The sequence below is a fragment of the Pieris napi genome, chromosome 18 (assembly GCF_905475465.1).
Source record: "Pieris napi chromosome 18, ilPieNapi1.2, whole genome shotgun sequence".
NCBI lineage: Eukaryota > Metazoa > Arthropoda > Insecta > Lepidoptera > Pieridae > Pieris > Pieris napi.
The window spans coordinates 2,236,299-2,259,250 of record NC_062251.1 but is presented as its reverse complement, the minus strand read 5'-3'; the positions used below and the strand labels follow the sequence as shown (position 1 = coordinate 2,259,250).

The window sequence follows — 22,952 nt, the reverse complement described above, 5'->3', positions numbered from 1 at the left end:
ACTTTCACAAAAACCACATGGACCTGACCATGGACCTTCAGAGCATGGGCCAAGGTCAGTAAAGGAAGCTCATCAGACTGGCTCGACAGATTGAAGGATTGCTGGTGATAGCTGCTATTAGTGGAAATTTCAGGACGGGAGCTGAATGGTTGGTTTCGGAAACCACTTTTTGGGTCACCACCGGAGCAATGTCTGTTTCCCATTAGGGGCCATCCATAAAGTACGACACACGAATTTTAGGACTTTTGAACCCCTCCCCCCGTCCTTGTCACAGGTTGTCACATTTTTATAACCCCCCCCCCCCCCCTCTTTATGTGACGTCACACATTTTTTAAATTTATGTATGTATTTAAAAATAATCGTTGCAATAACAACTTTAAACAATTCGCGTAAGGTTGATTTTGCAAAAATATATGCTTGTAACTTATAGAAAGAGACAGAGATAGTGTTTCAGGACACTTTCGAGCGTTACTTTTATTCGAGACGAGATATATATCTTGGGTTTTTTGTATATCAATGGTTTTAGTATTTAATATTTTAACATGTGACGTCACAAAAGTATTGTATACCCCCCCATGCCCCTTGTCACACGATGTCACACCTCGGTGATACCCTCCCTCCCCATTAACGTGTGACGTACTATATGGATGGCCCCTTATTGTAAAACCCATGGCCGATATTGAATTTTTGGTGTCGTCATTGGAATCGCTATAAATTACAGACCCAACTCTGCGGTCACCTGTCTATTGCTTCTGTCTATTGCTTGGAGAATTTCCTTGGAAACAATTTAGCAAACTTTTAAAATTAACCAGTTTCAAAGCGAGTGAATTTTAATGCGCCAAAAAATTAATGCTACAAAAATATTTTCAAAGGAAAAAGTACAAAGCTGCAATTAACCAATTATTATTATTATATTTATTCTAAGGGTCTGTTTCACAATGTACGGATAAACACTATTATTGCGTTTCACGACTGTCAGATAGCGCTATTTGTCACGTAAAGTCCATCATAAGCTATGAGTCCAATGAATGTCAAATAGCACAATTTATCTTCCAAATAATTTATGTGTTGCATAGCTATTCGGTACTTTATCCATACATTGTGAAACAGACCCTTAATCTATCTATACAGAAAAAAAGCTCTTGAAACTAGATAATTTGACGTTTAGAATACAGGTATAAATCCTATTAAGGTGGACATTTTTGGCTTATGGCACAGTTCAATGGGTACTACATATCACGTGACCATGCCCATACAAACTCCTTTGGAGTTCTTTTTGGTCACCCCTATCCCGAAGTGATTTTGTCTATAATTAAAATCGACCACTGTCATACTACCGTCAAAGTCACACATTTAACACTGTCATTATGACAGTTACAGAACATTTTGACAGTGACAGTACCGCACAGCTTTGACATATTGTTATGTTAAAATTCACTATAACAGTTAAATCGACCCATCATTTAAGGTTAAAACTTTATTCTACTACAAATAATACTGTCCATGCATGTAAAAGACCATGGGATTGAGAGAATATCGCTTCTCAACAGTCGTGACTGACTAACGCCAAACGAATGTATGAAAATGGTCACGTGATCGTGAGCTAATGTCATCGCCATACAAATTCCTTTGGCGTTATGGGACACGCCCGTCGCAGTGTTTTTATCTCAAGCCCCTTGGTCTAAGATCCCGCTATACAACGACCTTCACCGAGATGCTTATTTAATGAAACTTATTTTATATATAATTTAATATGTCAATAAATATAATCCATATGGGTTGCCTAGCAAATTTCAGTCCAGAGTATGTTTAATTAATTTAAAAAAAAAATATTTTTTTAACATTTTACCGGTATGATTATTAGATAAATTCTATACCAATCGAAAGTATGAAGCCCATAGAATATGCAAACGTTAGGTTGTATTTAATCAATTAATTATTTATGTGTATATTTTTTATGTGACACTAAAGTATATATACATCTTTAGTATAAAAGAAGGTTATAGTGATACATATATAATACTACCCTGATTAAAAATATTGATTGAAAAAAGTTCAAAAAATTTACTACATGCAAATTATAAAAAACTTTTTTTTTTAAATATTAATTAAACATACTCTGGACTGAAATTTGCTAGACAACCCATATGGATTATATTTATTGACATATTAAATTAAATATAAAATAAGTTTCATTAAATAACCATCTCGGTGAAGGTCGTTGTATAGCGGGATCTTATACTACCTGGTATAGTAAATCGACCACTGACACAGTCCATCAGTCACATTTGATACAATCGAATGACAGTTACAGTGCTGTCAAAACCGACCATTTTGACAGTGACAATACCGTTATCATCAACAAATTTGACACAGCACCCAACATCATTGACGTTTTCATGACAGTTAAAGTCATAGTTAAATGAATTTCGACATACAAACAGGAACACTGTCAGATTATTTCACCGTGTCAGCATTTTTGACAGGTCTATACAAAATAATAGAAAGGATACAAATATCTCCACCAGCTACCGTTTCCGTTGTCTTCATTGTTGACCTCCTGTGTATCCTAAAATTTACAAACAATATACAAACTAAGAAAGCGTTCAAGTATTACGTCACGCAATTTTTGGAGATTATTGACACCCTCCCCCCCATGTAAGGTAGCGTTCATGTATTACGTCACGCAATTTTTGGAGATTATTGGACCCCACCCCCCCCATGTAACGCCGTGTAACGTCTTTCTGTATTCCAATACGTTTCGTGGCCACCCAGTGACTCTTTATACCTAAAAGTTACTATTATGTGGTGTAAAGTACTGGAAAGTCGAAAACAATAACGCGTAATTCAATCCCCGCCCCGCATTGTAACGTTTTACAAAAGGACCCCCCCCCCCTAAAATTCGTTACGTAATACTTGAACGCTCCCTAATATATTATGGGATGCTACTTGTGTGGAAACGTTAGGCCCGTCTCACCTCGACAAAAGCTGGCGGAATTTAAATGGCTCAAATATCAGTATTTTCTCCAATTTTTTTTCTAGGGTACGTGGGTTTCAAGTGCACAGCTAATTAAAGATTTAAGTTGGCGCCTGGTAGTACTGGTGACCCCAGAGCTGGTGCTTTCCTCAACGAATAAGTATCGCAATGCGAGAAGATGCCAGAATTAAAGAACTAAACATTTTAAATATGTTTTAATTTCTATTTACCTATTACTAATAATTATTATTACTATCTAGGATAAGGCTGCTAGACAGGCTACTTCTAATTAATTTGCGATATTTGTTTTAAAATAAGTGTTGTCTTATGATTTGCTATTTTAAAAGAGTACCGAGAGTTTTTTACACCGACTTTTTCTCTCGGCCTACACCCTCTGTCTTCTTTGCCGATAAGTAGGGATGCCTACAAATTCAAATTTAATGACGTGGAATAAGTGATACATGTATCTTATGTTCCTTAATAAACATATTTTATTTTATTTTTTTATTTATTTTAAGAATATTGTAAATACTGTATATTTGTGGTTGTCGACTCCCGGCGGGAGTCTTCCCCGGGAGATACGACCTCCCATTATTTTTGGGGTTTACTCCTCCCTCAAAGACTGGTAACGCCCCTTTTCGGTCGTCTTGTAAACTCGTTTGCCCCCCTAAACTATACAAAAACTAACCCCAAAACAGTACAACTCCTAAACATACTTAGTTAATTACTAACTACCATGAAATAAATGGACAAGGGTAAGATTCATAGCGCCTTGATTCATCTAGATTGTGATGTTTTATTGCCAGTTCTTCTCTTCCGTTCTACGCCCTTGATTTGAGAACTGGCAGTAAATGTAAAATTAGAAGCATTTAATACGTATTTCTTTATTGACGTTCATAAGTTTAAAGAACTGTATTTCTCATTACAATTTTACGAGAACGAAATACAGGTCACCATCAGCTAGCCCAATTTTAGTCTAATGGGCTCATTCTGATGTGTATCTTTAATGCCCTATTGAACTGATTAATCACGCTAATGTTACGAACCTTAGACGGCAACTGAATAAACAATTGCACAATGACCTAATAAACCTCTTCCCACGAGAATGTAAGTGCGTGCTCCTATTTCACCATGCCTCCTGCTGATAGAGGACAAATCTTTGTTTTTCATTTATGTTATTATTATTAATTACTTAAGATGTCATGTGGAACATGGTTTAATGGTTGCAGCTCCTTACAAACGTTGTGTAAAAAAAAACATGGCGATTAAAAAGAGTGGCGGAGAGTTTATTGCCAGTTCTTCTCTTCCGTTCTACATACTTGATTTGAGAACTGGCACTAAATGTAAAATTAGAAGCATTAATATTTATTTCTTTACAGACAAGTCATAAGTGTACAAAGTTTTACCAATATATTAAATGATTTTTGAATTTTAAATAATTTGGCAAGATAAGCAAACTCGATCGACTAGTATTGCGTGTAGTGGGGTATTTGATTTTATTAGATGATAAGTTACTATGTAGAGAGTTATTTAATTTTTTTTAATAAGGATACGGGTGCTATAAACATATAGTTGTTTAATCGTCAAAATTTTGGTGTCTTGGTAGATTTTATTAGTAGATGTTAAAAAATTGTATCTAAATAGTGCTTTTATTAATTTATTTTGTAGTGTATCTTAGAAATTTTGTTTTTGCATGCTGTACCCCATATTTTAATTAGGTATATGAAATGTGGCTTGACTAAACAATTATAAATCAAATGACATACAGATTGCGGAATGCATTTTGATATTGACCAAAATCTGCCTATAAGTGATTTTAGTTTGGTAATTATGTGTGATATATGAAGTGTACATTGTGTTATCTAAATAAATAAATGATTTTTAATTTGAATTTAAAAACAATGGACATGGAGAGGCGAACGTAACCGCTGTATCTGCTGTTAGGCGGGCGGGATGCGGTCCCGCCTAAGGCGATTGGTGACGCCTTGGGGTTTTAGTGGGTATGAATCTTACCCTTCACAATGGTTATGTGCCGATACTCTCTAACTATAAAAACCTATATCTACTGAAAATTTAACATACAGTTAACTTCAGTCCCTTGGTGTTCTTCAGAATTCTTGGACATGGAAAGATATTTAAAATTTAATCCATATAAATTCTCTCGATAATCGAGCTGTAGTACAAAGGGCTATAGACCCGCCCCGTTACGCTCTGTATTAATAGGGCGCCTAATAATCCTAGAAAAACACTTTTTTAACGTATTTGAAGTTATGTTTTATTATAAACTAGCTGACCTGGCTAACTTCGTTCCGCCCTACAACCTTATAATATCGTTGTTACTTTAATTTAACTTATTTTAGGATTTCATTAATGTAAAGTATTACATTAATACAACTTTTTGCAAATACAGAAATGTTTTATTGCTTGCAATTGCGAAAGAAGAATGGCAGTTTTACACATTAGGCATCTTCTCTCTAGCGTCAATATGGCGATACTGCATGTTAAGCACTTTCTGATATCCAACATCTTTTGATCAGGATCAAAGCATGGTTATGCATCTCCTCATTCACCTCAAGATCGGAATTTCTTGAACTGACACGAACTCGACGTAAAATGATGCGTAGTTTTGTCAACAGATGGCACCATATGGTTTTTGCATTCGTAAAATTAATTAATTAATTTATTGTTATTCGATAACTTATCCGATATTTTATTGCTTATTCTGCTATTCGGGACGGAAACAAATCCAACAAATCAAAAACCATGGCAATCGGTCCAGCCGTTCTCGAGTTATAAGTGTTGTAACAAACACGACTTTCTTTTATATATATAGATTTACAATTATTTTACATAATTTTAAATTTATCCGACGTTTCGCGTGCTTAACAGCGTGCGTGGTCACGGTGACTGAAGAAAAAAGGTGTTGAATGTCAAAAAGTATCACAGCTGTAGAAAAAGTTGTGTTATCTTTATTTATTTCCCCGGAGTTGGACTAAAAGATGGAGGGTCTTGGCAGAAATGGCTCACGGTGTCCTCTCGTAAATTTATAATGAAACATAACTTCAAATCCGTTAAAAAAGTGTTTTTCTACGTCTAAAAGTAATGTCAATAAAAGACAATACTAAATTAAATCCTTTTAAATTCTCTCGATAACCGAGCTGTGGTAGACCCCACAAAGGGCTATAGACCCGCCCCGTTACGCTCTGTATTAACAGGGCGCGAATCAACACGCTACCCGAAGGGGGCATTCGGCCCCCCCTCACCCCTCTCGCGACGGAGCAATGAAGGCTGTGGTAGAATTTTTAGTGTCTCCGCTATTATATAATATCTTAGTAACATTCACAAAAGCAGCAGTGTTGGCAGTAGCTTCAGAGTGCTATCCTCCCTGGAGTGGGTTCGATCCCCGGCTGCACCAACGGTCTATGTGCATAAGAGAACGTTCAAGTATTACGTAACGAATTTTGGGGGGAGGGGGGTCCTTCTGTACAACGTTACGATGCGGGGCGGGGATTGAATTAAGCCGTTATTGTTGATATTATTTTCGACTTTTCAGTACTTAACTTACGTAATACTTTAATGGTAGGGTATAAAGAGTCACTGGGTGGTCACGAAACGTTTTACTATACTTGGGTACAGTACTGTACTTGATACTGAAAAACGATACGGCGCGTTACATAGGGGGGTCAATAATCTCCAAAAACTGAGTGACGTAATACTTGAACGCTCCCTAACGGTATATGTGGCGAAGCCATAGACTTGAAAAGTTGGTGTGTCAGGCACGGGTGATCACCAACTACCTTGCCTATTAGAAATGACGTAACATCGTCATGATCGTAGAACAATGTCGGATTTGAAAAAAATCCAAAATCAATTTTTTTTCATATTTGGATTGACTAAATATTACGGCTACATTACAAAAAATCCATGTTTTAAATTTAAAATTAATCAGTCGGTAAAGTGACGGATTTGATAGAAACAGTGATTTTTCTGGAAAACTGTGTAATTTAATATTATTATTTTTATTTTGTTTCAAAACCAACCCTTTTGTTATGCCAATTTTCATAATAACAGAACAGGAATTTAAAAAGTTACGACAAAAACTAACATGATTAAATTATTTTGAAATAGCTGCCCTGTAAAGTTTACTATTTTTCAGATCCGTCACTATTCTACGACTATGACGGGATACAGAAATATGACGCCCAGACCTCAACAGTAGCGCCATTGGTATATATAAAATTCATGAAAAATATACTCACTTTTTCCCCTTTTTCCTCTTCACTTTCCCCCCGTTCACTTGGTTTAACACTTTCTGTCTTTTCAGTATCCCCTTGTGCTTCACTTTGGGCTTCTACTTTGCTTTCCACATTTTCTTCGTTTTTCTCATTTTTCTCTGTATTTGCTGTTTCCTCTGTTTTTACAATTTTATCATTTATATCCGTCTGTGTTTCTTTATCTTTCTTTTCCAAATCGCACTCTAAATCTGGACCTAATTTTGACGACTGCAAAATTATTTTAATAAAATTATGTGTACCCACACGGAATCAAAACTGTCGATTTAAAACTACCATATGCACAACATGACTACATAATCATTATATACAGGGTGGTCAAAAAGTCGTTGATCAAACGCAAATAGGGGATAGATGAGGTCATCAGCTGCAAAAAATTGTTCTACGCGAGGTCTCTAAGCTCAATCCCTGCAGAGTTATAATTTCTTTTGCATTTTTATAAGAAAATTGATTTTTTTTACTAATTCTTATTAAAATTCGAAAAAATCTACACCTGTATCTTTTTCAAAATATCTACTAGATTGGTACTGATGACATGTTCTTGCGTTAGACATTTCGACGAATTTAATCAGATGGTCCTTCGGTACGGAATGATATGATTACAAAAAGTGACACGAAACTTTTTACTATGCCTATACCTTAGCCAACTAAAGGTAAATGACTAAAATAATGAAGAGGATAAACCAAACGAGACTTAAAAAATTATGAAAACATGAAAGTTCTAAAGAACAAGCTTTACGGAAGTTAAACAAAATATCCTCGTTTAACTGAATTGCAACAAAGCAGTGTATTGATACAATTTAAAGAAAAAATTATATTACTCTTCAAAATTCCCCGGAAAATTATCTAAAAAATCTAATATATGCTGCAATTAGCCAATCAAACCAGTAAAGTTCGTCCAAGCAAATCAGTAAATAAAAAAAGGGTGCGTGTACTTATGTACGCGCGTAAGAAGTTATACTCCTTTGGCATTATTAAAAATAGTTTTTGATTGCATGCAAATAATTACTTACAATTAAATAATCAAAGACTGGCAAAGGAGTCAATAGTCAATAAAGTTCAGTTAACATTTGAAAAATTAAATAAATAAACATTTATTATTAATCTCTTACATTAAGTGTAACATAAATTATATTATTATTCGAATGTTGTTTTTAAATTATGTCCAATGTACGTAGCATCTTCCGTGGGCAACTTCATTCTGTTAATTTTGTGTCACGGTGCGCGCGCATCGTAAAATTTCACTCTCATCAATTTTTCATAACGCGCATAAAGAAGTATAACTTCAAAAATTATGGAAGTTAAAAAGCTTTTAACTGAATGACATCACAATTCAATAATATCCCAATAGGGAATATGAAGAGTTAAAAAACGTTACCTCCATATCCTGTTCGTTTATTTGTTCAACGTTCTCTTCGAAACTCACTTCGTCAGGGCCAAATGGTGTGAAGTCTGGTAAATCCTGAAAAAATACGCAACACCTCAGTGAATGATACACCAAGAACCTTCTAAAAAAGTTTCCTAAGCATTTTTGTGCCATGCCCAACTACAACGCGGTCCGCTACCGCGTTATAGCGTTTACTGTATTTGATCCAGTTCAACAGATTATATTTAATTCGTGCATTTTTGATGTCTGGATTTATTTATTTAAAACTATATCCTATTCACTTAGCACACATATCAAAAGATTTATTCAGAATTTACTTCGAGAAAACATGAATGTACGAGCCAAGCCTGTTTTGCTGACTCAGACTTTCTTAGATTTATAAGCTCGCCGTGTTAAATCGTCGGGAGTTACGCCCCGAGAGCATAGCCAGACGTAAGCACTCTCTTCAACTGTTACTCTGCATTTATTTGTTTCATAGCAATTGACTAAATCATGGGAGTTACGCCCCGAGCGTATAGCCAGACGCGGGCACTCTCTTCTACTGTTACATTGTATTCATTTGTTTCATAGCAATTTACTACATCATGGGATTTACGCCCCGAGAGTATAGCCAGATGCAGGCACTCTCTTCAACTGTTACATTGCATTCATTTGTTTCATAGCAATTTACTACATCATGGGTGTTACGCCCCGAGAGTATAGCCAGACGTAGACACTCTTCGACTGTTACATTGCATTCATTCGTTACATAGAAATTAACTAAATCATGGGAGTTACGCCCCGAGAGTATAGCCAGACGTAGACACTCTTCAACTGTTACATTGCATTAATTTGTTTCATAGCAATTTACTACATCATGGGTGTTACGCCCCGAGAGCATAGCCAGACGTAAGCACTCTCTTCAACTGTTACTCTGCATTTATTTGTTTCATAGCAATTGACTAAATCATGGGAGTTACGCCCCGAGAGTATAGCCAGACGCGGGCACTCTCTTCTACTGTTACATTGTATTCATTTGTTTCATAGCAATTTACTACATCATGGGATTTACGCCCCGAGAGTATAGCCAGATGCAGGCACTCTCTTCAACTGTTACATTGCATTCATTTGTTTCATAGCAATTTACTACATCATGGGTGTTACGCCCCGAGAGTATAGCCAGACGTAGACACTCTTCGACTGTTACATTGCATTCATTCGTTACATAGAAATTAACTAAATCATGGGAGTTACGCCCCGAGAGTATAGCCAGACGTAGACACTCTTCAACTGTTACATTGCATTAATTTGTTTCATAGCAATTTACTACATCATGGGTGTTACGCCCCGAGAGTATAGCCAGACGTAGACACTCTTCAACTGTTACATTGCATTAATTTGTTTCATAGCAATTTACTACATCATGGGTGTTACGCCCCGAAAGTATAGCCAGACGTAGACACTTTTCGACTGTTACATTGCATTCATTCGTTACATAGAAATTAACTAAATCATGGGAGTTACGCCCCGAGAGTATAGCCAGACGCGGGCACTCTCTTCAACTATTACTTTCCATTCATTTGTTTCATAGCAATTAACATTTCATTATTACGCTTATATGCAAGAAAAATATAGAGTAAATATAAAATCCTCTATCTAATTTAAAGCACCCCGAACACCCAGGAACCATACAATGAGGAAAATTTGAAACTTAAAATGAAGAGTGATCTTGCCAATAGAATGAGACAGAAAAGATGGACGCCGCCCCATTGGATGATGGAATATTACCTGTCTACTCCTCCGCTGCGTCCAATTCTAAATGCAGCATACATGTAAATGTTAGTAAGGAAAAATCGATGTATTTCTATATGTAATTATAGAAACCAGGCTATGTATGTCAAATCGAGCCACAACAAGTGTGTCAAAAAGGTATTGGATTTGACATATAGGTGTCATACTTAGCGCTAAGTATAACTCTAGCGAGTTAAAAACCTTGTTGAAAACGTATTGGATGATGGTGATGGTCAACGTGATGATGATGGTGGTGGTGATCATCATGATCATGATGATGATGTTGATGATAATCGTGATGAAGATAAAGGTGATGATGTTAAAGATGGCCGTGATGGTGGTGGTGGTGGTAGTGGTAGTGATGATGATCATCATCATGATTATGGTGGTGATAATAGGATGGCGATGGTGGTTGTGATAGTGTTGGTGATGATTGTTGTGATGATGAAGATGAGGATGTTTTTTTTAATGTAACAGGAGGCAAACGAGGAGGCTCACCTGATGTTGAGTGATAGCGTCCCCCATGGACACTCACATTGCCAGAAGGCTCGCTAGGGCGTTGCCGGCCTTTGATAGTGATGGTGATGTGTCCTTGTGTAAGTATGAGAGTATGTGTGTCTATATACTTATAAATATGCATTGTACGAAGAAATATTTTTATGTATCATTACCTGTTTACCCCTCCGATTCGCCCAGCTTCTATATTCCGTAGCTGCTCTTCTCATTTTCAACAAGTAGTCGGGGGCGGCACGACTCGACGCCCAAGCGGCGACCCCGCCCGGCATCCCGCCCACGGCCGGCTCATCGTAGTACGTTAGAACGAACTCCATACCGGGCTGTACATAAAAGGTACAGATCACATCGAACCCACATCAATGGACCTTTCGATGTGACCACTACGTACTAGCCATCGTGATCATTGAAGAAAGAAGAAGAAGGCATAGAAGGCTGATCACCTACTTGGCTTAGGGGCCGTTCAAGTATTACGTAAGCATATTTACTGCAAATCCCCCCCCCCCCCCCTCATGTCAGAAAAAGTAATCAAAGCTCTCAAAAAGTACATAAATGTATTAATTTTGTGTAGGAATACTCGAAAATGCATTTCCTTTTCAAGCATAGACAATGTGTGGGTAATATGTGTATAAATAATTACTGTTGACGTAATCACCAAATAAGAAAATCAAAGAACCCCCCCCCACCCCTATAGTGCTTACGTAATACTTGAAATTACAAAAATGCGGCCCAGACCTAAAAAGTTGTAGCGTCAGTTATTACCTCACATTAGTTACATAAATATTTAGAGCCCTTTAGTTTTTCCTACACTCATAAATTGTAATACAACATTCTTGTTTCCGAAATGTCCAAAAATTTCTACTTATACTGAAGTGTCACTTAGATGTATGAACCCTTAGATAAGCCAAGATTTTTGTGTTGCAACCCCACTACCCCTAATTTTATGTTAGTTATAAACTACTAAAATCAGCTGTTACCCAGCTTCAAACAAAGTGTTATAGGTATGTTATCTAAAGCTGGCGGCTTCAACACATTTACACTTTGTGCTTGTGTAGTGTCTGTGAATAAGCGCGAGACGTGATGTCAAACTGAAATACAATCACAAATACATGATGAAAAGACTGTCCGTCTCTCTCGCGCTCGGTCAAGCTTATGAGTATAAAAGAGACAGTTATTGTTTTTCTTTTGCTACTGTTTAGGTTGATCTTTACTGTTTTATATTATTATTATTTTATACATGTTTATCTTTTTTCAAACATTACCAGGGCAATCTCGTGAAATGGTGCCCAATGTTTTTAATTATTTTAAGCATCTTAATAAAAACAGTTTAATGAAAAAATGTTATATTTAATTTGACATCAGATGCGACTGGGGTTTCTAAGAGGAGTATTGAAAGAATAGTTAGTGAAGTAAAAGTGAAGTGTGTTGATCTAGATGGAGCTTATGTCTAAAAATGAAAAATTATTTACACAAACTACTCTTATACGTTCTTGGTCGGGCTTAGAACTTTTGGATCCACCCTCGTGTGCACATAATATTTATATTTGACACATTTTTATTTATTTACAACCCACCCAACCTTACTAAAACCAGAGTGGACTAAAATGTATAGCATGGCAAAAAAATCATATTTTGAAACATACTGTATGTGAAATTGCATTAGTGTGAGTACTGTGAACCCGCCAGCTTTCGATAACCGACCTATACGCGCGTACATAAGTACACGCACCCTTTTTTTTTATCTCACCTTATCAGCACCATGTATGGTCTTAACAACCATATGACTCCAATACTCCGTGACTCGGATCGCGTGCTTCGTTTCCGGTACGTCTGGATGTTCGCACGCTTTCGATAGTATAATATACACCTTATTGCCATCCCTCACACTCGCCTGCTCGTCATATTTCTGTCTCGTTTTCGCGTGCACGCTAGTGAAGTCGTACGTCTTTGGTGTCGTTAGCTCGACTTCCTTGTGACGTCTTATGTATACGTAATCTCGATTCGCGAATAGTCTCTGAAATATGTGGAAATATGTCTACAATAAATTACCAAAAGAATTAAAAGATCTTCCGTCTAGATTCTTTAAAAAGCGACTTAGTGAATTACTTTTAGAAAAAATGTACTATTCAATAAATGATTATTTGCATGAAACACCGTAATTGATATAAAGCTAATGATATAATGTATAATATAATATAATAGACTAGATAGTATAAGAATAATTGACATTGAATAATAATGTGAAATACTTTAAGACAAATTTGCGCGCCATCGTGTGTGGCAGAATATGCGAACGATTTATGATTGTATCACCTTAACATTTTGTACCATATTCTTGCAAAAAATAAATTATTATTATTATTATTATATTTCTTTATCTTAATCTACTATATAAAAATAAGTCGGGTTTTTCTTCCTGACGCTATAACTCCAGAACGCACGAACCCTTTTCCACGGTTTTGCATTTGTTGGAAAGGTCTCGGGCTCCGTGAGGTTTTTAGCAAAGAAAATTCAGGAAAAATTTCAACAGAAAAGCGGGATCACCAAACGAAATGTTACATAAAACGAAGCCATCTGGTGGCGAATCGGAGTTCGCCGAGTTTGCTAGTATTATATAAATTACGTGTCACGTTGTTTGTCCGCTATGGACTCCTAAACTGAACCGATATCAATCAAATTTGCACACCGTGTGCAGTTTGATCTAACTTAAAAGATAGGATAGCTTACATCTCAATTTATACCCGCAATATTATTTTATTGAAAAATATTTGTTTATTATTTGATAGTCACAATTCTAACAGATGGCGCTGTGTTGAAAGTACCAACGTTTCACATAAGCTACAATTTAATGGCATTACCACCAAAAAAGCATGGTGGTCCTCATGACTGGTGTTCTCCTACCGTTTCCCTTGAATAGTTTACTACTATGTTATATAACAAAAACCTTAGCCACAGCAACGCTTGGCCGGTCTACTAGTTCTAAAGTATCAAATTCTCGTGTCACAATGTTCCGATACTCCTCCGAAACGGCTAAACCGATTCTTATGAATTTTTTATGCATATTCAGTCGGTTTGAGATTCGGCTACTACTTATATTTCAAACCCCTAAGTGATAAGTCCACCCCAAAAAAAATCTTTTTTGGAATGTTTTTTTTGTTTATTTTTTTTTATGATACAGCATACAAATACAAACAACCCTTAATTTACACCCCACTACGATCAACCCCTATTTTTTATTGTTGATAGTTTTTATCGAAAAAAAAATGGCGATTAAAGAGTGGCAGAGAGTTTATTGCCAGTTCTTCTCTCCCGTTCTACGCCCTTGATTTGAGAACTGGCACTAAATGTAAAATTAGAAGCATTAATATCTTTTTTTCTTTACTGACGAGTCATAAGTGTACATTATGTGACCTATATGATTAAATTTCGACGACTCATTGGTCTAGTGGTTAGTACCCATGACTGCGAATCCATGGGTCCCGGGTTCGATCCCCGGCTGAGGCGAACATCGATGTGATGAGCATTTGGTGTTGTGCTTAGGTCTTGGGTGTTTAAATATGTATTTATACGTCTATGTATAATATGTATGTATATCCGTTGCCTAGTAATAACACAAGCTTTTTTTTACTTTTTACTTTGAAGTAAAAAAAATCCTAGAAATAATATACATTATATGGAAAAACAATGTTTACCGGGTTAGCTAGTATATCTATATAATTATTATTTATATTTATTATAATAGAAATACATACATTATCCTTACAGCCTATGCCAATACGATAATGTCGTGAAACATTAAATAACATATAATAAAGTAGGTACATATATAATACTAGCCGTTTCGCGCCCGCTTTGCTGGACGAATTAAAATAAATTTTATGTTTCATTATTTTATTTTTTTTTCATATCTTTATTATTCTTCTTTTTAACTTCCCGCTAAGAAAATTGAAATATTTCGAAAATCGAGTTTTTAACAGATGTTGACGTTTAGAGGTTCTAGGAAGCCTCCCCGAATGTTTCCGCGGTGAAGTCCGTATGGATAAATTTTCATAAAAGTAAAACAGCAATAAAAAAATGAAGGAACGTTAGAATTGAGATAAACGAAAAATAAATAGCCATAAACCATCTAGGAAAAATTTCGCATCGAATGGTGGTAGTTTCATGTCGATACGATCAGTGGTTTAGGCGTGATTGAGCCTCAAACGAAGACCATTTTCATTATATGGGTCGTTCTTCTTTTAAACCTACAATTTGATAAAGCTTTAGCTCAATTTTTAAAATAAAAATATAAAGCTTTCTTGTCAGTTTATATATATATTCTGATAGCAGATTTTCTATTCTATTGGAAAAAGTGGTTTGCCGAGATGTTTACAGATTTTTGTACGATTTTCTAGGCCTGAAAGAAAAATTCGACAAAAAAATTTACTATTTCGGCACGAAATCTTTTATTTTATTCTATCGAATACTCTTTGTCAAATAACTTGTACTTTTGTAATACATTAATTAACAAAATGAGCTTTTAGAAAATATAATATTATTATAATACATTTGTATGTATAAAATATGTTTTATTCGTGACCTAATTCCACTCCGTCACATTTTCTGCTAATATAAATGTATTTTTTGCTAAAAATCAATTTTTACTATCATTTACAAATAAATACCAATATTACAGATAGCAATATAATCAAATAATATAAATATAAATTTTAAATGTTGCACTAGTCATAACAAAATATATAAAAGACAAAAATAATTTTCCTATCAGGAGACAACATCGTGACGGAGTTTGATATTCTAGGGGACACCAGGCTGCGTTTTGGTATAAAACAGGTTTATTTTTCTAAAATTATTTATTTTGTTATACATCTTTTCAGTCTTCATCATTGTCATATAAAATAACATGAGATCGAACTTAGATAATTATTGAAATCACATTTGAGAACCTTTAGAATAAGAGATTCATATTTTAGTAAATTAAATGATTTTTGCAAATTAACGTTTCCAAAAACATAAAATAAAATAATCATTAAGCCATTGATAGAAAGTCTTATTTTTCGAATATTGATAGTGGCTCTTCGAACTAGAAATATTGTCTCTTCCCTTTTTATTAACATTCGGAGCCTGGAGTGTTTGGTAAGAAGTACCGCAGACAGCAGTTTGATCAGTTGGATCTTTCGTTTTAAGCGTGGCGAAAGGCTGATCTTCATTGGTTGATTCATCTGGGCTGGATTATGTATACATAATATCGTAAAATCTTTTTCGGGGCATTTTAATTGTGTTCATAATATCAGTGAGCATGAAATCTTCCACATCATGAATTATATCGCCTTCAATTTCGTTAGATAAGAAGACGCCCACAGTATATATATATATAGGCAGAGGCTGATAAATTTAGAATAAGACAACAACGTCGTAAGAACAGAATTGTTCACAGCAACAACTAAATACCCTATGGTTTAAGACGAGTTTCCGTGAAAATTTGGTGGACTTGCTTTGTTCCTTTCAGGGGCACAATATTATTTGGAATCGTTGTTGCTACCTTTTCTAAGTCTTAGTCTGTCAAAATGAACCGTTTAAATTTGTTGGCATCTTGAAAGTGGAAAAGAATTGGTACATCTGCAATATAGTTTCCTCTACCTACTATGGCATCACCTTGGCGTTTCATTGTCCCTCCAACCATCAGAAGCTCTTTTTCCATGCCCTTATTCAAAGAAGTTCCAGGATATTTGGCGAAACCCATAATCTTCGAAAAAATTGTTTGCCATTAGGTAAAAGTGTGACAGAGTTGACATGTGACGTAGGGGTAAAAACTTGTTGCTAAGTCGATAACATTTAAAAGCTGACATAGAATTTATAATTTACTAATTGACAACAAAATATTTCTTATAACGTAAGAGTAGACAACAAAAAGTAACAATAATAACTATATTTTGAATCCATTACTTACGTGACGAAGCGGTAGCGGAATAAAAACACACACCTTCTGTCACAGCTTTCGAGCGATTGACGCGCTGACTTTTGATCTCATAGGGGAAAGTGTACCAAGGGGGGGAAGGATCTAAACCTTCAATCACAGGCCACAAAGACGAGCGGCACAAACGCGTATTTCGAAGGACAACCCACGTGACAGAATTTACAAAATAAAACACCAGGCAGTAGGAGACAAGTATTTGATATTTTTTAAATATTTTATTAAAAGTGATAAAAAATAATGGTTTCTATTGCATGATAGGTAATATATTTAGGATCTATAAGATATTTTTATGTTTTGTGTCATCATATAATTTTTTCGTAATATTATGGATTAAACGCAAGCTGAGTTAGCGGGAGACATAGGGAATTTGTATGAGATACACTTCTGTCACGCGAATTTACTACTTTGTCACGTACTTTTACAATTAAATTATTCAATATATTTGTTATTTGATCGTGCATAGCCATTATGCATATAGTACAGTGCATGTTGAAATACAATTAAGAAAAAAATAATAGTAATTTCCTTGTTTATTTTCTCACTGATTGGTGGAGACAACTAATTGTTAAAAAGAAGAATGACCCATATATATATAGATAAAGATTACACACATAATATACACAACATCGCTACTGTAAATTCACTCTAATATAAATATGTCGACAGTGTTGGAGACAGCATTCAGTAGGCGCAACGTCTTTGATAACGGTGATCTGTGCAACAGACTGGTTCTTGCCCTTGGTATCGCAAATAACCTAGGGCTTCGCCGTCACACATATCCCATAGGTACGAACGATAATCTGAAGTCCTACTCACAGGCCAAAGAACCTCCCAATGCATGACCGCCTGATCAGCAATACCATGAGCACCTCTCTGCACCACAGACAACGCAGCCACCGCACTATCCCAGGCCTTTCGATAAGCGCCATCTATTTGTACGGCCGCGTAATCACTGGCTGACACTTCCGGGTACCGGCCATAGACTAGAAAAATGAATAAAGGCGTTATTAATAGTATATTTGGGGGCCTCATAGCCTAGCGGTCTTATTAAGTGGCAGCTAGGTGAGGGGTACCGGGTTCAATTCCCGGTTCGAGGGCAAGTTTTAATTTAATTTAAATTTGTTCTCGGCCTTTGGGAGGGTTGTGCGGTACCGGGCGATTGCTTAAACCGTACATGGAGGACATGGTCGAATTTCTAAAGACAAGCACGAATTATAAAAAATCCTATACTTGACGCTGGCTAATGGACAAATCGTGCCATAGCCATAAATAAAAATAGTATATTTTGTTAGACTGATTGTTTCTTGATTAATTAGACTTTTTGGACAAGAACAAAACAAAAAACTTAAAAAAATAAACATGTTGTAACATGCCTTGTTGCTTCTAAGTTCCAGGCATTTTAATTAAAAAGAAACAACAAAGACAACTTTTAGGTAAAGGTAAAGAGTCACTGGGTAAAGAGTCAGTTGGTCACGAACTACTACTATACTTGGGTAAAACGTTACGCCCCGTTACTCGGGGGGGCGGGGGGATCAATTATCTACAAAAATTGCGTGACGTAATACTTTTACTTAATGCTCCCTTACTATTAAGATGCTTATTTGAATAACTTTTGACAAACTAGTCAAATTTAATCAATCTGATTTTTCAGCAACACAATTTTCCGAATTCCTTGCCTTATCTTCGAATATATATATATAAATTACGCGTCACGTTGGTTGTCCCCTATGGACTCCTAAACTACTTAACCGATTTCAATCAAATTTGTCCACCTTGTACAGTTTGATCTAACTTAAAAGATAGCTTACATATATATATATATGTGTATGTCACTGTCCTCTTAAACGGCTGGACCAATTTGAATGATTTTTTGTCTGGTTTGGGATGGATGGCTTAGATTCACAAATCAGGTACTTTCATACTTTGTTTAATATACTAATCGCTTGAAATATCATGCACGTCAACGTCTGTGGGGTCCGCTAGTAAATATATAAATTTTAAAACATCTAACCAATAACATACCTTTATATGCATATTGCCCAGTTCCCGGCTTGTACTCCTTCCTCCATATAATAACATCAACTGCTTCCATATATGGCACCCAACCGTCTACGGATTCTTGACTAGGTTTCGAGTCTTTGCATCTGAAAATATTGTGTCTAACTTCAATAATGACAACTATACCTCTTTGGGCTGAAGGCCACATTCCAGCACGACTTTGGTGGAGAGCTAGAGCACTGAGGCGCGCAGGCCCATAATAACAATTAGTTATGTAAAACATTAAATTAATGTAATTTTATCATTTTTTTTTTTAATGGATTACACGGCTTGCGATAAAATATATCATGTAAATTTCAAATCATGTTCTATATACATTTTCGTCATAAAATTAATTCAAAGTGTCAAAAATTGGCTATGTTTGGATTTTTTTCCATCACATGGCTTTGTAAGGGAGCATTCAAGTATTACGTAACGAATTTTGGGAGGGGGTTCCTTTTGTAAAACGTTACGATGCGGGGCGGGGATTAAATTACGTGTTATTGTTAATATTATTTTCTACTTACACCACATAATAGTAACTAAAGAGTCACTAGGTGGTCACAATACGTTTTACTAAACTTGGTTACAGTACTGTACTTGGGTATTTTTTTTTTTTTTTTTTTTTTTTTATATATCTGCTCCGCGGCAATCTGTTGCACACAACAATAAGCCACTATTTTGTCCGATACGAGTGTATCCGCTTAGACTTTTTAGCGTGGTGAGACACTTCTCCAGTAGGTGTCTCATTCCATCCTGAGGAATCTATTTTTTAGGGTTGGAACACTATGTCTCTTCAATCTTTTGTGTTGAAGGCTTTGATCTCCACTGAGTTTGAGGGCAAGCTCATTTTTGTGGTTTGAGAGTCTTTTTTGGTAATTGATGCTATATCTTTCTATCTCCTGTTTGACAGTTGGTATATTTAAATCAAGGTATATGTTCTTATTACTGATGTACTGGGGGATATTAAATATGGTCCTCAGTGTTTTGGTTTGGAATCTTTCCAGTATCTCAATGTTACTATTGCTAGCAGTACCCCAAAGCTGTATGCCATAGGTCCATATCGGTTTCAAGATGGCTTTATATACAGTCAACTTACTGTGTGTGCTCATTTGTGAGTGTCGTCCTATTAACCAGTGCATACTGCGAAGTTTTAAGTCCAGTTGCTTCCGCTTTGTCCATATGTGTTTTTTCCACGTTAGTCTTCGATCCAAGTGAATGCCCAAGTATTTTGCATGGTCATCTTGAGGGATTTCCTCATTATTAAGTGTAATCGGTGGACACGTGTCCCGTCTGAGAGTAAAGGTCACATGTGTTGATTTACTTTCATTTGCGTGTATTCGCCAGATTTTGAGCCATTCTTCAATTTTGTCAATGTGGTATTGTAGATGTTCCGATGCGGTTTTTGGATTCGTGTGTGTAGATAGTAAAGCTGTATCGTCTGCATATGTTGCAACCGTAGTCATGTCTGATGTTGGTATGTCGGCAGTATATATGGTGTAGAGAACCGGTCCCAGTATACTTCCCTGTGGTACTCCTGATTTGATCTCATATAAGTCGGAAATTTCGTCATTGAACTTTACTTCAAAACATCGCTTGCTGAGATAAGACTTTATTATATGGTAAAAAGAGTGTGGTAGCATCTTTTTGACTTTATATAATAGGCCCTCATGCCAAACCTTGTCAAATGCCTGGCTAATGTCCAAAAAGACGGCTGAGCAATATTTCTTGTCTTCCAGCGACCTGCTTATAACGTCAACGATGCGGTGAACTTGCTCGATGGTTCCGTGGTTCTCCCGGAACCCAAATTGGTGATTTGGGGTGATGTCACTTAGGTGTGCTTTCATTCTTTTCAGTAACATTTTCTCGAGGAGTTTCCCTATTATAGGCAAAAGACTTATAGGTCGGTATGACTCTACTTCATTTGGTGGTTTACCGGGCTTAGGTAACATTTTTACCTGGGCTATCTTCCATTGTCCTGGAAAGTGGCAGTGTCTTAAGCAGGCATTAAATATGTTAACAATAGCTAATATGCCCTTTTTTGGGAGATTTTTTAGAAGTACGCTATCGATTTGGTCGTATCCCGGTGCTTTGCCTTCCTTGAGGTGTTTTATTTCACCAGCTACTTCGGTAGGGCTCGTATACTTTAGTGGGAGGCACATTTGCAGTGGACTTTCCACATAACTTCTTATTTCGGCATCGTGCTCTGGTCTCAACTCAGGAAATGGTTGGAACACTTTACTAAGGTGTTCAGCAAATAGTGTAGCTTTCTCCGTGTCTGACCTGGCCCAATTCCCGTTACTTTGTCTGATAGGAGGGATGTGGTAATTGGGACGTTTTAATGTCTGTGTCGCCTTCCATAATGAGTAATTTGTGTCCAAACTTGGGGTTAAATTAGAAAGGAACGTTTGAAGGTTATTATTTGTAAAACTTTTAATGAGGTCTTTTAATTCATTCGAAGATCTGTTGAACGCTGTTTTGTCCGCAGGATATCGAGATTCATGCCATATCTTTCTTAGAATGCGACGTTTTGATATTTTGTCTTTGATCGTCTTCGGATATTTGTTAACGTTTCTGTACTTGGGTACTGAAAAACATTATGGCGAGTTACATGGGGGGGGGGATCAATAATCTCCAAAAATTGTGTTACATAATACTTGAACGCTCACTAATGTCAACATTTGCACAGTCCCGTGAGGGGTCCTTATATAAAGTTTACATTGTTGTTTACAAATAAATCTACGTACACACAGTATGAGACTCCATTCTGTTTTTTATCAATCACTAATCTTTTTCCACAACTTGTGCAATAGACAGTCAGCTTAGCCAATTTATCAAGCCCTTCCATTTCATCCAGCAATTCCTGTAATGTTTAAGATTTAATAAGATAAATGCATTAAGTATCTTAAATCATTTCAAGTGACCAGTTGCAGAAATGGCACTGAATATTCATTATGTAAGTTTACTACATATTTTCATTTATATATACTAAAGATTTATTTTAATTATGATGTACTTTTGAGAACCAAAGACAATATTACATATAATCATTTCAATTCACATTCATCTTGGTAAGTAACTAGTAAATACACACCTCAAATAGTTCAATTGTAATTAATAAATTACAATTGAACTATTGTTAATTATTTTTAAATAGTACAAAACTCTAAAAAAAATATTATAAAATTTATTCATATTTCTTCTTATCTCACTACTTCAATGTATGGAAAAACTTCAAATCAACAAATCTATGTAATCCAATGACAATATCACTTAGAAACAACCTTGAGGATATGATTATTATGCACTCAGGCAAACAATGTTAATACAGTATGTTTTCATACTATATATACATAATAGTGGCTTGTACTATTCATAGGAAATAAAATCTGAAAATACGGGTGCAATTGAAACTAATATTATATACCTGTAATTCATTATCAGATATGCCTTGCTCGCAGGGGAACCCTTTATCACGACCTTTACACACCGCCGTGGCCGTCAACAGCAAGGTTCGCCGTGGCCGGAAAATTACTTGTTTGAAACACTGTATAACCTCCCTGACACCCCTGTCACGTCTGAACTTTCTCACTACAGTATTTATAAGATAATTTCGAGTCCATGTATTCCAAAATCTTCGAACTGCAGTATCTCTGAGGAAAAATTTAAATCGCAACGCCGACATGCTACTTGGAATTGGAGAGAAAGTGTACTATTAGGGTGAATGTACTAATACCCCATTGCAAAACTTCGCGCGGTAGTTTTTCCTTCAATAATAGTTTAAGAAGGAAAATGTGTTATAAATTATAATGTACTGCAGTCTTGCGAAACTTAACCTTACAGCGCAATTTGAATTTGATAAAAATGACAAAACTGAAAACACCGTGACACTTGACAATGACAGCAATGGCAAGAAAGTGTTACCATGAACCCTTTTACTACAAATCTGAAACTAAATTATTTTCTACTAAATAGTCATGTCTTATTTTCGGTCACTAA

The 22,952-nt window shown here is 35.9% G+C and overlaps 1 protein-coding gene across 4 annotated transcripts; it reads right to left on the bottom strand.

The window, feature by feature from the left end:
• Window positions 1–1,073: 1,073 nt before the first annotated feature.
• On the bottom strand, window positions 1,074–22,751 carry LOC125058608. Of its 4 annotated transcripts, none has more exons than XR_007118453.1 (11): window positions 22,381–22,751; window positions 21,701–21,816; window positions 18,939–19,060; window positions 17,733–17,899; window positions 12,687–12,953; window positions 11,098–11,262; window positions 10,424–10,450; window positions 8,648–8,731; window positions 7,237–7,479; window positions 2,246–2,569; window positions 1,074–1,675 (listed from the first exon to the last, which is right to left on the bottom strand). XR_007118453.1 is itself a non-coding variant. In XM_047662714.1 (10 exons), exons 1-10 carry the CDS (start codon window positions 22,636–22,638, stop codon window positions 2,489–2,491), a joined length of 1,530 nt encoding a protein of 509 aa, XP_047518670.1. In that variant the 5' UTR covers window positions 22,639–22,751; the 3' UTR covers window positions 2,234–2,488. The 4 variants fall into 4 exon arrangements, 1 of the variants encoding a protein (XP_047518670.1); XR_007118454.1 differs by having other exon boundaries at window positions 7,246–7,479; XR_007118455.1 differs by lacking the exon at window positions 10,424–10,450.
• Between the last annotated feature and the right edge of the window lie 201 nt (window positions 22,752–22,952).

Coding starts and splice junctions, on each gene's coding strand:
- LOC125058608 (XM_047662714.1), bottom strand. CDS start 22,638: ATGTCGGCGTTGCGATTTAAATTTTTCCTCAGAGATACTGCAGTTCGA. Junction 21,817..22,380: donor TATCTGATAATGAATTACAG/GTATATAATATT, acceptor TAAACATTACAG/GAATTGCTGGATGAAATGGA. Junction 8,732..10,423: donor CGCAGCGGAGGAGTAGACAG/GTAATATTCCAT, acceptor GTATTTTTTCAG/GATTTACCAGACTTCACACC.